The sequence below is a fragment of the Amphiura filiformis genome, chromosome 15 (assembly GCF_039555335.1).
Source record: "Amphiura filiformis chromosome 15, Afil_fr2py, whole genome shotgun sequence".
In the NCBI taxonomy this organism is placed as follows: domain Eukaryota; kingdom Metazoa; phylum Echinodermata; class Ophiuroidea; order Amphilepidida; family Amphiuridae; genus Amphiura; species Amphiura filiformis.
In genome coordinates, this window is record NC_092642.1 from 41,622,650 (window position 1) to 41,641,878 (window position 19,229).

Below are 19,229 nucleotides of genomic sequence, written 5' to 3' on the forward strand. Positions count from 1 at the left end.
ACAAGCCCTTAACCTTCCACACAAGGAATGTGAATTTCAATTGGGGTGTTACGTAACGAGTGATTCCATTTGAAATCTACACTCCCTGTGTGGAAGATTAAGGTCATGTCATCCATAGGGAGTGTATGAATTTCAAATGGAATAGCCCAATCCATGCATTCAAAATGTAGGAAACAAAATCATCTTACAAATCGAGGGGTCAGTGACACAAAAACGTAACTCCATTTTCGCCGTTTAAAAAAAATGGTCCACATTAACTTATCCATTTCACTGGCCATTGATTTCAATGTGGTGCTAAAAGGAGTTACTTCCACGTGTTAATTTGAAAGTGCTAATGTTTCTAAAAATTATGATATCAAAATCTGCTTTTCGCAAAAAATGGGAGTTACGCCTTTGTGTCACTCACCCCTCAAAATGTGAAGTAGAAAGATATTGGGTGTTAATAAAACTAAATTCTTTATGTCATTAATTTACTTATGACTACTTACCTTCAATGTATGTATCTTTCAAGTCAAGCATACCATGATCACTTGGTAAAAAGCCGAGACTAGTCTCAGTGTAAAAATATCATCTTCAAAAAACCCTCATCAAAATGCAAAATCTTCCCAACATTTCAACTTACAATTTCAACACCTTATTAAAGAGAGTAATCATTGCTAGCAAAATGTAAGGCAATGTATTCCAATTTCAGGTCCTTAGGAATTTCAAATATAGCTACAGACTCCCCGGATAAATTCAAATTACCTCATTATGTGAAAACCGACCTGCTTTCCCAATAAGCAAGCAGAACCCATGATAATTTGTGACATTATGAGCACAAAAAGTAGAAGATTTGCAGTAGTTGTCTGATATTTCCCAAATATGTAGAGCCTGGAACTAATCAATTGCTGAAAACTGAAAAATAAAATCCCACTCTGCTCTTGAAGAAATAATTGCACAAGTTCTGGTGACTACACATCTGTTATTGCCCACTCAACATGATTAATGTTTTTCTCCATGCAGGTGCAAAAGCCATGAACATTCAAATCTTATGATTTTTCTTACTGAAAGCTGCAATACAAATTCTGTAAGCATTATATACATCAAAAATCACAAACATTATGGGAAATGCTTCGAGCAATCATGGACATTACAGATCTCAAGAATTTTATCGGGGATTTTATAACCACCACCAAGTTTTCTGCAACTTTTCATGGAGGGATTAAGAATCTCAATGAAACAGTCATTTGCATTTCAGGACATCATAAAAATTCCATTGAAATTGAAAGCAACCAACTTACTCAGATCATGACCTGCGCTACAACCCTATGCATGCCTTTAGAAGACCTAATCACATCATGTGATTGCCTGATAGCCAATGAGAGATGACAGTGTTTAATGACTCGATTTAATAGATTTGCCAATCATCACAATGACTTGAATATTCATCATAATAAATCATAAAATATGAAGGTGACAGCTGGTGAAAATGCAAAGCAATGATTGATGTGTTAAGCGGAGGCAATAGTGCAGATTCAGCAGGCTACCAACAAAAATCCATAGAGCATTGCAGGTTTCTTTCTCCTTCCCAATGTTCTTGCTTTAAATATACACTTAGTTAGCTCCACATAGACTTGTCTTTAAAAGGTCAATGCAGGGTAAATGTCAGTTTCCATCAAGATCACCAAATACAGCTTCAAACAGGGTTCCCATAGAATTTCATTTTAAATTTCCAAACTTTTCCATAGCTTAATCACAGAATTCCAGACAAAGCAACATCAAAGATTGTCCTCCAACCATTCAAGTTGACTGTGCTTGACATACCGCGGAAACATGGCATGTTGCCTCAGGGGATCGACGCTAAGTCAGGTACCGCGTGAGCAAACTCAAAATGGCGCAAACAGCGCAAGCGCATACAAAAGAAACTTCAGCAGAAGATAAAGCGATGTCGCCAGGTCTGTACGCTGTACCGGCGTCAGCTGAATTCGAGTACGCTTAGAGCGCACAGGCATGGAAAATTCCAATCTGTGTATTAATAATCTAAGGTGCTTGACTTATATCTTTCATCTGTTCGCATCATTTTGAGAAAGTTTCAATTTCCGGACCATAATTAAATAACATTTCCACAACTTCAAAATCTTCTCTGGAATTTCCACGACCCATTCTAAGTTCCACGATTTGAACCAATTCTTCAGTAAATTTCCATGATCTTTCTGACTCCATAGGAACCCTGTTTAAAAGACAACTAGAAATTTATACCAACTCTGTAGGAACCCCATTAACAAGATAATTACATATTCATCAGGCTTAATTCATTAATGATTAATCTACACCACATGGTGGTGATTAATGCTCAAAGTCGCAACATTAATTCCCTGCTGAAATCCCAGATTGTCTTAATGATGCAATTAGCCTATATTTGCAGCCTGCATTATATCTGTGCAATGTGCAGTTGTGGATTACATTTCCCACGGTATCTTCCAAATATGACACTGTCTGCAACTTTTAAGTGACTTCTTCACAAGACAAAATAATTATCTTTCCATGCAATTTGCAAACCACATTAAAAAAAATTAAACTACACTTCACATTGTACTCTTGGCACGCAAGATGCCACACTGTTGATGCCTGCGATGGAACCCAGCTCACCAATCAACTTACCACAATATCCTGTTGATATCATGCAGGCCCATAGCCAGGAATGATTGGGGTTTTGAGGGGGGTGTCGACTGCAGACGACATGTTTCAAATTTTTTTTTAAAATTCAAAAATTTCAGAAATGTAAATTGTCATGACCATATTTGGAATCAGCATGAAAAATGTATTAAAATGAGTACAAACAAGCCTAGTATTGGTTCAGTAGTTCTTAAGATAGCTCTTGATATTTTGAGAAAATATTTCAAGCGCATGGCTAGCACGAAGAGCATTAAAAAGTGGAATTCTGTGGTGCACATCTGTTGCCATCTCAGTAGTTGGGACACATTTTCAACATGAATCTCCAATTGAAGCCATTTGGTGCACATTTCAGTATGGTATTATTGGTAAATTGGTTAATAGACCATATGTATGCAAAGTCGCACAGTAACAAGCAGACTTTTTTTGTGGGGGTGCATCCCCTTCCCATGGCTAAGGGCCTGACATGATGTACAAATATAATCCATATTTCACAAGAGGCCTCTTGGACAGGCTAGCAGTAACTGGTGAAACATCTTGACTGCCTTCCATGATCCAGACAGGTGAAACAGCTTCACCAACTTCAGATGTAAGATACCAGAGCCTGCAAACAAATACTACAAAAATACGACAAGAACACTGCACCCAAATCTCACACAACTGATTGCAGAAAATCCCTTGATATTAACAAATACCACCCATTTTGAAGTTAGTGACCAACCTGAAACCATTTAAATATCTGCCAAAATAACTCTCTATGGTTGCTCCAAGGCGGACAGTCGCTAGAGAATCAAAAGTTAAGATCTCCGAAATTGACTTCTCCATACTCACACTTTGAAGAATTTGTAACACCCAAAAAGTAACTGTTCTAAAAAAAAGACATTCATGTCATTGAAATTTCCAAATTTGTGTGCCAAACCCAAGTTTTAGTTACAATAGTTGATATTTCATTAGTCTCAAAACCTCATCAGAACAATACCAGGCCATGAATCCTCCGAGATCTGGTAAAAAGGTGCTATATAAATCCGCAATTTATTTATTTACCATCCCAAATTTTGATATTCACGGTTTCAAGTTTGACAAATTTCTTATATGGTCCTACCAAAAATGGCTCCAATTCCCCTGTAAATTAGCTCCAAAAGATTACTAAAGTTGAACATAGAAATCGTAACATCCTTCACCAAGAAAGTGTGATCAAAATGCCTGCTTTTGTGCTACAAACCCAAATTTTCTTCATAATTTATTGATTGACATCCATCTCTTCAGCAACTTGTACAGGGTTCCCATCGACTCAAGTTTGAAATTCCATGGTTTCTCAATGAGCCAATCCCAAAATTCTGACAAATATGACAATAAATACTGGCCTCCAGCCATCCCTTGTTCAACCATGCTTGCTCCGAATTTTAAAAGAACAAACTCTTATTTTTTTGCTCATTCTTGAAGTCTGGAAATTAATTCCATGAATCTCAATAACGAAAATCAAAATTCTGTGACTCTTGACCCTTCTGTGGAATTTCCATGACCAAACTCAATATCTCATCACATTTCTGCCAATTTGTTAAATTCTATGACTTTTCTAAACTGTGGGAACCCTTTCATAAGAACATCACCTGTATCAATTTCGTTTTAAAATGTCTGAAAATCACATGAATGACAATTTTAACACATTTCTTGAAATAATCGGACCACATAAAAAAGTTTCCACAGATATAAAAACACCCTTAACCTGCATCTAAAATTTCACTCACTCTCCTCTCTGTGCAAATAGAAACACGTTACGTAACATACAAGAGGATATCGCACAGAAATGTTCACACCAAAGACGTCCAGAAATTCACTTACTACGATTTCTTTATTATAACACTTAAAGCTGCAAACTACAGGTGGGAAGAATCTCCACAAAGTTAACAAAATCTAAAACATGATCCAGAACATCTGATAACTATAATATTTTCCTTATGTCGCTCAATCTCACTTCATCACTGTTAAGCAATTGGCAAATACAATCAAATTTCCCCGCTTCTGATGTCTTGACTGTTGGAAATATCATGGAAAGGAATAACCAAACAGCTGATGACATAAAAGACTCTCAGAGACTCATCTTTCGATTTTCACATCTTTGTTTTCCATTTTACCCAGCTTGGATAAGGTAGATATACCCTTCGAACCACCATCTATGCAATGAATCTTTCAAACATTCCCACATATGCCAACATTAAATCTATCTTGCTGTATTCCATTTTGGAGTTGACTTGATGAAGTGTTACTGAATGGATAGTGGATAGCATAGTATTGATCTTAAACATCGGACTTCAACATTCAATTCCAATAATATACTCAAGTCATTGTGAATTTGATGATTACTTCTCCCGAACAAATCCTTGACAAGTCTTACGATGTTTAGATCACACACCAGCAAACGATATATACATCTGGTAATAGTAATACGTGCTAACAGAAAGTATACATGACCTTAAAAATACTAGCTTCTATACTTATATCGCAGATTACAAAATACACCATACGATTTTATCAGTGTTGCTACAATCGAAATGCAATGCACAATAATACACATCATTTCCAGGACATTTCAAATTTTGCATTTCACTCATTGGTCGCCATGACACAGATACAATATTTTTCCTTGGCAAACAAGAAGTTTCACATACCGGGTACTTAGTAACAACAAGATATATAATTATACCCAAAACACAGCTTAGAAACCATGAAGTCTCCATATCCTTTTTTTCTGTAAATGATATTGATATCATATGTATCCAAATGCGATTAAATGACATTTCATCTTGGAATTCCTGACATCCATTAACTCCTAGGATAAAAACGTTAATGAAATAGTCACCGGCAATGAAAGCTTATTTTTCCAATTATGATCAAATATCTTCAGTGGAGACAACCATAACACATCTGAAACCATCCACTAAACATTATGAAGGAGGTTTTATATACTGGAAATAAGTACCATCCCAAATCGACAATACCTCTTAAAACCCTTTATTTTCAATTTGCAATCGACATTGGAAAATCGGAATTGTTGTTTTCTGAAATGGTGCAAATTCCATACGACAAGCTCAATTTTAACAATTTTAACATTACTGATAACTTATCCAAAACCGACATTTAATCATTGGTTCCAGCTGTTTTGTTTTTATATAACATTACATCAATCAAAAGGAACATCCAAAAGCCAGAAGCACAAATACTTATCAAATCTTGCATTATTATAACCAGGTAAACATACTTGCAAACCTGCCATGCTCATTTCCTTTAAAACACATGTGCATCATCATCTGATTTAATCACCATACTTTTGTATAACTTCTTCTGTAGCTTCAAACATATTCCATTTGATTAAATGCAGACCCTACAAGGGAACAACTTTGCTGATGTCAATCATATCATATTGCATAAAATCAAAAGCATCTTACATGAAGTTTTTAATACCTGTGACTGATTGCGAAATCAGCTGCTGTGAACCAATATTGAAACCAGTTGTGCTTAACTTCATCATCAACTTTGCCAGATTAACAATCCTTAAACACAACAATTCTACACAATGTTTGCCAAAACTCGTGCTTGGAAATCATCTTGGAACTACTTTTGCAAGAAATGTAAACTTGTGCTTAACGTCATCACTCACAATAACTGGATTAATGATCCTACATGACAATACAAATGTTACATGATAATACCATATAGTTCTTAACAAAACTACAAAAGAGCTGAGAATTTCTTTTGCAAGAAATGCCAATTTGTGATCAATTTCTGTGTCCACTTTGCAAAAATTTAGGAGCCTTTGTGACAATACAAATGTTACATGATAATACTAGGTTTCAGTTCTTGACAAAACTCCACTTGGAAAACAGCTGTAAAACATTTTGCAAGAAATGCCACTTTGTACTAACGTCATTAATAATCTCTATGACAAGACAAATACTACATGATAATACTAAGCAGTTCTTCACAAAACTAGACTTGGAAAACTGCTGTGAATCATCCAATTTTACAAGAAATGCCATTTGTGCATAACTTCAGCATCCACTTTGTCAAATTAATGATCTTTTATGATAATACAATTGATATGTGATAATACTTACTATTCAGCTATTGACAAAAATACTTTGGAAAACAGTTGCGAAACATTTGGCAAAATAATGTCAACTTGCGTCAAACTTCAGCATCCACTTTGCCAAATTTAGGAGCCTTATAACAGTTCTTGGCAAAACTCTTACCTGGTTAACAACTGTGAAACATTATTGCAAGAGATGTTATCGAAGCTACTGAATTTCACTGCCAACTAACTGAATAAGATCCTTGTCATGGTAATTCTACAGTTCTTGACAAAACTCTATTTGAACTTCGGAACACCGCAGCCTGTGAAATTGTTTTGCAAGAAATGCCAATTTGCACTGAACTTCAGTACCCACTTTGCCAAATTAGAATCCTTCATGACAGAAAATACATGTTACATTTGACCAATAGCTGTTAAACATTTTGCAGGATACGCCATTTGCCCTAAACTTCATTGTTTACCAAACCCTTATGACAATACAAATATTACATAATAACAATTCTTGACAAAACTATTACCTGGAAAACAACTGAAAAAATATTGCAAGAAATGTTATTGATGCTAATGAATTTCACTGCCAACTTACTGAATAATATCCTTAATGACAATACAAGCTTGTCGTGATAATTCTACACAGTTCTTGACAAGACTATTCGGATTTCGGAACAAAGCGGCCTGTGAAATTGTTTTGGAAGAAATGCCCATTTCTGCTGAACTTCAGTATCCACTTTGCCCAATTTAGAATCCGTATGACAGACACTGCAAATGTTACATTTGGTGACAAAACTGGGAAAAACAGCTGTTAAACAGTTGGAAGATAGGCCATTTTGTCAACATTGCTAGATTTATACCAATCCCTTATGACAATACAAATGTTACATGATAATACAATTCTGTTCTTAACAAAACTCTACTTGGAAAAACAGCAGTGAAACATTTTGCAAAAAAGCCAATATGAGCCAAACTTCAGCGTTCATTTTGTCAAATCAAGGATCCTTTACGACAGTTCAAATGTTACAAAATACTGAACAGTTCTTAACAAAACTTGCACTTTGAAATCGGCTATGAATCATTTGCAAGAAATACCACTTTTCACTTAACTTCATTGCCCACTGTGCCAAATTAACTTTAGTTGGAAAACAATGGTAAAAACACTCTACATGAAGTGCTGTTTATGGTGCTGAATTTCACTGCCAACTATGCTGAAAAAATCCTTTAATGACAGACAATACCCATGTTACATGATAAAAATATACAATTCTTGACAAAATTCTACAAAAACATCAGCTGTCAACCAATATTGCAGGATTGCCATTCCAATTTTCTTACTTCGCTGCCCAACATAACCAAATTTAGTTCATTAATGATGATACAAATTTTATATGGTGATTCAATACGCTGACAAAATGGTACAAAGCTGAAAAATAAAGTAAAACCAAATCATATCCTTCCATATTCAAATCGATGATTAAGAGCACTGTATAAATAAGTCAAGCCAATTTTTGGTTTCAATCTTTTAGCAAGGCAGTTGTACATACTACTTCTTTTTGTGAGAGAAATATAATCGTTGAAGCACTTTGTCAAATCTATGCACCTCTGAATGGCTATATTCCACACTTTGATTTTGGATATTTTCTCATTTCCCTTCTAAAGAGACGTAAGATCAAATTCACATTTTTTTCCAAAAACAAATTCCAAATACATGTCCTAAAAAACTGCTAAAGTTTCTTCCTGCAACAACAACCATAAACCTGCTGACTTGGTCTTTCTCAAATTTACATTGCGAAGTAACATCTTAGCAGATACGTCGACACAACCCAATCTCCAAATACAATGTGTCAGCAAAAATAACAATTTAATCTTAATAGTACCATAAAAAATGTACACGCTACACCTAAGTGCCTGTGAACGCAACAATTTAAGATGTACACATAATCAGCATAATGACGACTGTGCCCATAAAAGGTTCAACCTCCTAGCGAGCTTACATATTAGATATAGTGATGGCAACATACTAACATTATACAAAATATCTGCTTACATAGAAACTGTTATAAGTAGCCAAAGGCCTTCAAATATACAATGTGATAGATGCCTTGAATATATTACAACAGGACAAAACACCACTTACCAAAAATAACACCCAGCAAAATCCGACCATAATTTTGTTAAAAATTCAAACACTCAAATAGTTATTTAACACGGGTTCTCATTTTGCTGTTGCTCATTCATTACAGGGTTACTTCTGAATCGAACGACGACGGGACATACACAATAAATCAAGATCCAATGGCTAAAACCACCGACCACGATAACAGACATTACAGATGTGCAAGAAATCCAAATATTCTGAGTTACTATATTAAAACAAGAGAACTACGGCTGCGATTTACAAAACTACTGACATAGATCGAGACCGTTGCAGCAAAAACGAGATGTGACTGTACAATGATGAGGCTGCCTCCCGATGGGAACCCAAGAAATCAATTCCACCGATATGATCAATAACAGTCCAGCTGAACCTCAATGTTCCTTCCATCCAGATTGGCACCGTTCATTTCACCTGTAAAAAGCTTAGTCAAGGAATGCTACACAGAAAGAGAAAGATTAACAGACCTGGGGGGAACACCTTATTATCAGCAAATTGGTCAATAGGCCTCAATAGATCCCGGCCTATTTCTTTTTCAGTTTCAACGTTGATTGATTTTTGCTATGTTGCCCACAGTAACTAAACATCTCTGATTGTGCAATGCTGTCTTTATATTTGAATTGTTAAATCAAAACGGATATTTTGACATCTCTTTAGTCAAAATTGGAGAATTTTTATATTTTTGACCAAAATTTGATCTTTTTGGAAATAACTCAAGAATTGTACACCATACATAAGTCAAACAATACATTTTCTTTATCTTCATACTAAAGTAATATATTGATGGTTTTGAACACAATACGAGCAAGTTTGAAATTTGACCCTATGTATAGTTTGATGAGCTTTTCCTTCATTTCATTTTTGTATACCCCATGATGTCAACTATCTCCGGTAGCAGTGCAGACCCCCCCCCATCATCTTACTATAAATAGGCGAATGTTGTGTGTTTGTGGGTGTGTATGTGAACGAACCAGCTCCGTCAGTTTCGATCCAAATGTCGTCAAATTCACACGGGAGATCAAGGAATATACGACAATGTGTTTAAAGTTTATTTGGTTGAAAACGGTCAAGTATTGGCCTCAAAATCCGGGCAAATATATAGACCCCCTAGCGGTTGTTTGTTTACGGGCTATGCCAACCAACGCGTCCACTTGGCTAGCAGAAATCGCGCCCTCGTTAGCGGTTCGGCGTACCGCGCGCGCGACTTGACTCGCACGCGGGTGCGCATAGCCAACTTGCACACGGGTACGGTTTATGGTATATGGGATGGGATAACGTGATTAGGCCTACTAAATATCGTAAGGGTACAGGAGGAAGGAAGGAAGCATTAGGCCCTATGCCTATAAATAGTCTCTATCATCATGTTATCTGTTCAGCGATTCTTCCCGTTTTAGTAATCGGTCCCGTTAACTCAACCGCTAGTGATACCAAATCCCCCATTTAAGAAGATTAAGGGGCCACTCTAGCTCACATACTATAATGGCCATTCTTATCATATCTGTGATTGGTTCAATTTATGACATAGGCCTCTTTGTAACCAATCAAAATCTTTCTTCGAAGCCAATAATTACATAACAACCATATGTATCAAATTAGTGAATCAGAAATCAAAAGGATACGGATAGCCCTGAGAGCGTCTTCTGGTTCCTCAAATCGGACCATACCAAAACCACGGGACTTGCCCTTCTCATCCTGAGCGATCTCAGCATAACGAACAGGAGCTGCGGAAGTAAACATAATGTATCACTTAATTATACTGTTAGCAGGTGTTAGTGATTGGGCTATTCCATTTAAAATCCACACTATCCCTGTAGAAGATTTTTGGAAATATCTTCCACAGGGGGAATATGTTTTTCAAATGGAATTGGTCAAAGTTAATCATTTTGAAATGGTTTTACCTATATCTTCCACAACTGGAGTGAGTAGTTGAAATGGAAGTTACCCAATTGTCTGTTCTATTCGGAACTTATACTCCCTCTGTGGAAGACTTCAGCTAAATCTTCCACATGGGTAGTGTGGATTTTAAATGGAATAGCCCATTATCAGAGCTACTTCAGATAAAATCTAAGCATTATAATAGTGTTGCCTCAATGTTCATCTTCCGTATACCCCCTCCCCACCAATCAATGTATGATGAAGATAAGCACATTACACAGTTTGAGATATAAATGTGACTATTTCCAATTAGGCCTATAACATGTTTGAACATTTTTTTTCTGAGATTATAAGAACCTAGAAGCAGGATACTTTACAGTTGATGATTGTGCAAGCTGTATGAATGCATTTACTGACTGAGCATTTTCATGTACCTATACGCTGGCGAAGTGATGTAATACATGTATGTAATCAGATAACTACCATAGCAATGGGTGAAAACAATTTTTGAATACATCGCTGCACTACAAGCAGGTTGCACTCATCACCTGTGTATGTCTGCAATCATAGATTGAATACAATACTGGTCTTTTCAAAGATACTAACCTTACAGGTGTGAGTGATCAGCATGATACAGGTCAATGCAGAGGTACCGCATGAACGTACCAGTGCAGCACGGTATATTCAAAAATAATTATTGTTTTCACCTATTGCTATGGTAGTTAAACCGATTATTACATAATTTTGCCAGCGTATACACTCAGATCATGGAAGTTTCTTGTTCTACGAGAGGCCTCTCACAAAAGAATCCTGAAGCAGAAGCAACTTTTGAGCATAATCATTTACCATTTATGAAATCCACATCAAAGGTTCCAGTAACCCTTTACCTCTCACAAAGGCATCTGGAAACTCAAAGGCATCTGGAAACAGAGGCTTCTTAAGCAATAGAAACAAATTGGTTCGATCTTTCGATTGACCATCGATGCTTGGTCGATCCTTAATATTTATGAAATCAATTAATTGACTATTGTTAATTGTTATAACACATGAGTTTTTGCCTGTATTGATATTGAAAGATATAAAATTAGCATTAATTCTGATAAATTAGTTGTTAGTTCATTAATAACAAGCATCGAAGCAACATCGACGGTCGATCCAAAGATTGAACAAATTTGTTTCTGGTGCCTTAATAAAAGATACCTCTGATGGAAGATTGTTAAACAATGGGCCTCAAGGAAGAACAGATGATTAATTGTGTTTTCAACTGATTGAGTGTCCCAGGTTAAAGAAGAAATAAAACAAACAAACAAACAATTTTTCACAATGTATTCCTGTGTGATGCTTCAGTTTTGTGAGCTGTTCGTAGTGGTGATTGCACAGTGTAACCCACATTATAACCTGCACTACAAGATTCCTATTGTGGCTGCCTGCACAGGTACACTGTCGCTAAGGTACCTGACTGGAACACACAAAGTACCTACACAGTACCAATGCTGCTACTGCATAGGACCCACCAGCTGTGGTACTGCACAGTACCGGCCCGGTTCCTTGCAGAGCAGTTAGAAGGTTACTTGAGTTAAGTTTGTGTAACTACTCTTGAATAAATCTTGATTGGTCAAAATAGTATTGTGAAGATTCTGTAAGTTGCAATACCTACCTGTTTTCTTGAATCGATCTTTCAGTTCTTTCCACGAATAGGCAAATGGAAGCTGTCAAAAATATCAGGCAAAATGAAAATATTGCAGTCAGTCAATTAAAGCCTTAATGTACGATTTCCTTCCAATTTTAAATTTGTTATTTTATACTCAAAATGCTGAAATAATACAAGTAATAATTGACGCAAAGGGTTTTCTGTCCATTTTGAGCTGATATAACAAGGTAAAGTGAAAGAAACCCTACTGGTTATTTTGGCTGTTTAACATGCAGTTCTATGGAAGGACATAAAGTCATAATCATGAATTATGACTGTATGTCGAACTTTGCTCTGTTGACCCACAAACACAACAAATTTGACTGATTCCATTTAGGTGCAAGTTAGGACATGTGTAAACATTACTAATATGCCAAAAAATCAAGTTTAAAAAAAATTAACCAATTTCATATTATAAGATCGTATATTATATATCGTAACATGACATTGTGAGAGCCAGGTCTGTTAAAAGTATACAAAATGTGCCACATACATTGCCTACCATGATACACCATTCTACCATTAATATATTGACATACAACAACATGTTCTCATATAATGAGGGTCACTTTTTAATCTATTAAAATTTCAAGCAACCCTATGTAACTAGGAGTGCACGGAGGCGCAGCGGTATAGACTCATAATTGCAAGCTAGCTTGTGGTCATTGGTTCAAGTCCCAGCAGTGCCAACATGTTGTGCACTTGGACATGGTGCTTTACCTCGCTTGCCTCACCCCACCCATGGGAAGCTATTACAGGATAATTACAGTCTAAGTACCGAGAGGAGTAGCACTATGGTTTTGCCCACATTGAAGTGAAATTACTTTGATGTCGAGGGGTCAGTGAGACAAAGTCGTAACTCCATTTTGGCGATTCTGAGAAAAATACGTTTAAATTAAGATAATGGTCCACATTGACTTGTGTAGTAAAGTCTCTGTTTCACTGGCCATTGATTTCAATGGGGTGCTAAATGGGGTTACTATTATGTGTTTATTGGAAAGTATTCATGTTTCTGAAAATTTTCATATTTGCAAAAAATGAAGCTAATCTTTGCGTCACTGACCCCTCGATGCAGGGTTCGGTTTTTGCTGGCAAAAACAGGCAAAGTGGCAAAAACCTGGCAAAAACTATTTTTGCCCGGTTTAAACCGGCAAAAATGGCAAAAACTGGCAAAAACTCACACATAGTCACTCAAATATTAAAAAGTGACACAGAAAGCTCATAAACAGTAACACACATCTTTCAACGAATCATTCAACATATTTTTTTTTCATCAAGTCCTTAAAATGAAAAAGTTTTGAATTTGATACATGCCACATTTCGATTAAATGCACTTGAGCAATGAAAACGCATGCCTTTAATTTCTTAATATATTGCTTATAATTACAAAATCTGGCCTTGTTACACTCGGGAACTTATTTTTGTAACTTAATAATTTGTTTTGAGATGAAAAAATTGAACTATAAATCACTTTTTTAGTTTTTGCCATTTTTGCCGGCAAAAACTGTTTTTGCCAAGTGGTTAAAACCACGTTTTTTTCCACCTGCGGCAAAAACCTGCGAACCCTGCCTCGATGTATATCAGTGGTGGTGGAATAATTTGTTGAAGTGTACTGGTACCCTACAGTGAAGTGCACGTTAAATCGCCAATATTTATTTCATTCCACAACAGACAAATAATCATATTACATCAACTCAATTTTTCACCTTTGAAATAGTTATTCAGGTATATCAGAAATACTTACATTTCTAATGAAGACTTGGCAGCCTCCTTCTTTAGGTGTTCCAAATCGGCTTCCACGTTCTCCTCTGCCTCCTCTATCCCTGTCCCCCCTATCCCGTCCTCCCCTGTCCCTGTCTCTATCCCGTCCCATTCTTCCGCCGCCACCGCTGCCACCACCGCCGCCTCCTAGCAAATCATCCATTCGTCCTCCACCCATACCACTGTTTCCTCCTCCGTAGTTTCCAAGGAGACCACCACCTCCCCCTATTCCACCTAGTCCTCCCATCCCTCCAATACGACCCATGCCCATTCCTCCCCCAAGGCTGCTACCAGAATCACCCAACCCTCCAAGGCCCATGCTGCCGCCACCTCCAAGTAAATCGGTTCCAAGCCCACCAAGATCCAGTGAGCTTTGTCCTCCGCCTAGACCACCGCTTCCCAAAGAACCCAAACCGCGGTCACTGCCAAGTCCTGTAGTACATAAAACAAAACACATGCAGTGTAATCTATTAATTACAGATGATAATGTCAACACCGTGCTGCTTTCAATATGAACTGAAAAGCAAATACAGATTACCTGCAATTAATTCTACAACTCCAGCAATGTTTCTTGGTCAAGGAAAACAAACTATTTCACATTTAGAGACGGGTTCAACAATAATATATACCAAATAAAATAGGTTGTCATTTGATTGGTTAAAAGAATATGCTAGGCTAGACTAGGATGTATAGGACAAGTCTAAGTTTGTCAGAGTGACGACTAGGCCCCAGACCAGAGGAGACTTAAAGGCATTCATACAATGCACTATGATTGGGAAATTTGATCAATATAACCTAATTTTAAAGGCAAAGTCCCCATTGCCACACACACAAAATGGTCATTTTAAAACTGCAGCCAACGAGCTAATAGTTGAGACTTAAGACTGATATTCGATTTTCTTACAGGAAACATTCATATTGTCCCACTGCATTAATTTTATTTATAAGTCTCAATGTTTTCAATGTTAAATAATAGGATGAAAACACCAGATATTTGCACACAATCCCAATGCAAGGTATGGTCAACTTGCCACATGTGTACAAAAGCCAGACATACCAAGGTCAGAAACCCCATTGGGTTATGGGAATGTCTTCCATCCTCTGGCCGCAGTCCGTAGACCACGGCAAGGCTTCAGTAGTAGAACTAGGGCCTATGGTTGGATTTAGGAGCAAGCATTTATTTATTCTTACCAACTATTTCCTCCAGATGATCCTTATATTTGCGAATTATCATTCAATCGATATAATGGGCACATTCAATGTGATTTTTTAAGTCTGTGACGATGACTTTGAAGCTTAGAAGTTAGGCCTAAGCCTAGTTTTAGCAAGTTTAAGTAGGGATGACCATCATAATTTCATGTTGCCCCTATTGCTACAAACGATTGTTTTATGGAAAGAACTCATCAACAGAAGTATTTTGGTGGTTAAAAGGTCAAAATCGGTCAAAAACTTTTCGAATTATGAATTTTCAAAGTTTCCCATTCTGACCGGTCATTGGAACGAAATAAATTGACAAAGTCTAAATATAGCAATGTGAGCAAACTTGGTATAAGCATATATTTACCTTTTATATTTCTTTATTTTAATATATATGCAAACATGAAACAAGCATATTGTGAAAGTATCAAAGGGTTTCTTATGAAATGGCACTTTACTAGTCAATAGCATTAAGTATTTCTTCAAACCGAGGCACTGAAATCATGCTTTTAGAAAACATTTGCCAAAAATCATGCATAATGGCCAAAGTGGCACAAAATCAAAAGTCCAGGTGAACTTTTTTTTCCACAACAATATACACTACACATAAGAAAAATACTAATGTACTACAAGAGATTTTCAACATAGGAATCCAAACAATCAAGTACCAACATGCACAGCTTTGTCCTGATATCACTTCTGGGGTTTTAACAAAATGTTTAACCTCTATTGTGATTGGCAGCAGCATAAGGTATCTCTTTGATAGCTGATAATGCCCAGCCATTCAGCAAATGGCTAATAACTGACCTTGATAGGCTTGAATGAATACTGTCATGTGCTACAAAACCATCACACTCCAGGGCTTGGTCACTTTATATGCTACAGGGAGCACAATACTTTAACAATGGAGTGAAAGACTCATTATTGATTTAGTAGCGTATTTTAAAAGTACAGCTCCTGTAACGTGTATAGCAGCAAGTCAGTGCAGATGGTTTAAATATAAGAAAATGTTTAGGGTTGAAATCAGGTGAAAAATACATCAAATGAGCACGAAACTTCACATTTATGTTCAGAAAGGTGTCTTCTTAGCATGATTCGAAAGGAATATGGAAATTCCAAAGGGAAGCTGGTGATTTAATTTTTAACTCGAGATCTACTTGTTCAATATTTTAACCTTTGTACAGAGGGTATGATAGAGGTATTACTGGCAACTCTGCCAAATTTCAGCTCAGTAGGCCACGTTTTTCACCTGAAATTATTGACATGAATATTTTGTGCCATTCTTGAGCAGTGCTGAACTCAGCCACTGGCAATTAAGCGCACTGTGGTGATGGACCAATTTTGATTCGCACTTACAGGAAAATTAAATAAGTTATGTTGCTGTAATTTGCAAGATAGTTACAAAATATAATTGGCATTAACTTCCTCAATTTTTACAGACAAATATTGAAAAATAAAAGAATGAGATCAATTTAGAAATGTCTGTGCAAGCAGTGCACAGTTGAGCTCCCTGCATGTCTATGGGAGTGTTCTAATCAAGTTGATGGTTCATTGGTCATCCCTAGTTTAAGCTTCCATTCCTATTTTCACTGCACTTCATAATGCTGACAGCTTGTAGAGTATCTTCATCCGATTCATTTTAAAAACAAGTTGGTTTTTAGGTCATACTATTTATGCTGTACTTGTGCAACTCTGACTCACCAAAATACAATTCAGACCCCCAACTTTCAGATTTTCTGCAAGTTTGGGGGTCCCTGTGGACTCTGGAGCGATTTGTTCTAGCGCTACCCCCGAGTTGGAAGCGTAATTCTCTTTTGATCCAGTCTATTTGGCCACAATTTCTCTGTGTCAGTGCTTGCTTGTTTTGTTTTCACCAGCTCGGCGGACTAGCGATGTTGCATGGCGTCGTCAAAACAAAAATCAGTATCTTCTATGATCTTAATGTCGCAATTAGCAGTGAGGCATTGTAAACAGTGATATTATTCAATCGAGAATGAGATTTTAAAATGACTATTCCTCAGGAATAGTTTTAAAAAAAGATATTCATTTTTGACGTAATTCTTAAAATGGGGGCATAGCTAATTCAATTAATGCACTTTTAACCAATCAGATGACGGGAATCTATATATGAGGTATATAACAACAACTATTACACTGTAAATAAGAATTTAAAACAGCAAATAAAAAGCTTGCTTGACAAGACAAGGGGGAAATGGGCTCTTCCAGTTGAAATGATCCACACATCCTCTATGGAAGACATGACCTTAGTTAATTCCAACACAGGGTGCGTAGATTTCAAATTCACCTTCCCTGTTTTAAGATCATGTCTTCCATAGGGTGTATATTGATTTCAACTAGAATAGCCCATTTCTTTTTCTGAAGGCTGAAGACAACCAGTTTATAATGTTTAATAGAAAACTAGTGCGCTATTGGGCAGGAAAAACCTCCTATGTGCTTGTGGCCCCTGAACATGTTTAAAACAAAACTGCCTACAGGTTACATAGGAGGTTTTGCTTTAAGCATGTTCATGCCTCATTATTGAACTTGAGATTTGCTCCATGACCATGACCTACATAGAGATGACAACAAGTTAAAGGAACACTCCATCAATCACAACATTATGCCTTTTATGTTAGGAAAACAATTATCAAGCAGGAATTACATGGTTTTATTTAAAACAAACTCCTATTGACCATAAAAACAGCCAGCGCTCAACACACAATATTCAAAATTCCTGTGCCGAAATTGCCTGTGGCAATGACGTCATGGTTATTTGTGCTCAATTGTCGTCAGCCTTCATTGTGTTACTGGGACGTCATTGCCTGGGAAATTTGAATATCGCATGGTGATAGACAGCTGTTTTTATTCATTTTTAAGGTTAATATGAGTTTGTTTTAAATAAAACCATGTGGTTTGTGTTTGATAATTATTTTTCTAACATATAAGGCATAATGTTGTGATTGCAGGAGTGTTCCTTTAAGTAATGCAAGCACAATTGAGACACAGACAGACATGTACACACAGGTAACCCTGAAGCATTGCACTCTAACAGAAAGTGCATAATGGCTCTGGCTCCCAGTTTGGGTGTTTAGCAGCTGTACTAACACAGGAATTTAAATTATCTTGGAACACTGAGAGACTTGAGCATAATATCAAACAAATTTGTTCTGGACAGGTCCTATCTTTTTGGCAAAAACATTGAATTTTTCCTGGAAAAGATGAAAGAGACATACTTTTTAAATTGACCTAGGGTGAAGCAATAGAGGTCCATAACAAACTCATTGGCTGTTTACAAACAACTTTTTATTTCCTTATATTTTGTTTTGGTCTTTTTCTAAGCCATATACATTGTACATTGACTAACTATACACGAAACGTAGCAAAGTGAGTTACAAAAATTTCAGTTCCAGTATATTTCAAAATGTTTTAAACTACTGGATGAATAATCTACATCAAGATACACTACATACTATGTATGGCAACTAAAATCCAAACATGCTGTGGACCTTTTGCTTTTAAGGAGCAACTGAAGAATTTTGATTTCCCATTAGAGGAACGGTAAATTTCACTTTGAACGCATCAATTCTCTGAATTAGGGGTTACTTTTTTCCACAGCCACCAATTATGCCCTACCTAGTAGGACTACAACAAGTCTTTTCAACCCTCACTTCTATATCTGTTTTTTTCTGTAATGGCTTTAAGAACAACAAGAAATTCAACATGGCAGCATTTTGTTGGGAATAGTATACGAGTCATGTGTTCTGCCCTTCAAAATCATGTTCAGCTGGGTCTCAGAGTTTCCTTGAATTTGAACA

At 36.6% G+C, this 19,229-nt stretch overlaps 1 protein-coding gene across 1 annotated transcript in view; it reads right to left on the bottom strand.

The window, feature by feature from the left end:
• Positions 1–4,485: 4,485 nt before the first annotated feature.
• The window catches only part of LOC140171648 (myelin expression factor 2-like), a 40,660-nt gene continuing 25,916 nt past the window's right edge, over positions 4,486–19,229 (bottom strand). Inside the window, exons 13-16 of the mRNA XM_072194939.1 lie at positions 14,201–14,649; positions 12,424–12,475; positions 10,511–10,612; positions 4,486–9,305 (exon numbers count right to left, since the gene is read on the bottom strand). Coding sequence (XP_072051040.1) covers positions 9,244–9,305; positions 10,511–10,612; positions 12,424–12,475; positions 14,201–14,649 — 665 coding nt within the window. The 3' untranslated portion in view covers positions 4,486–9,243. The remainder of the gene's footprint in view (positions 9,306–10,510; positions 10,613–12,423; positions 12,476–14,200; positions 14,650–19,229) is intronic.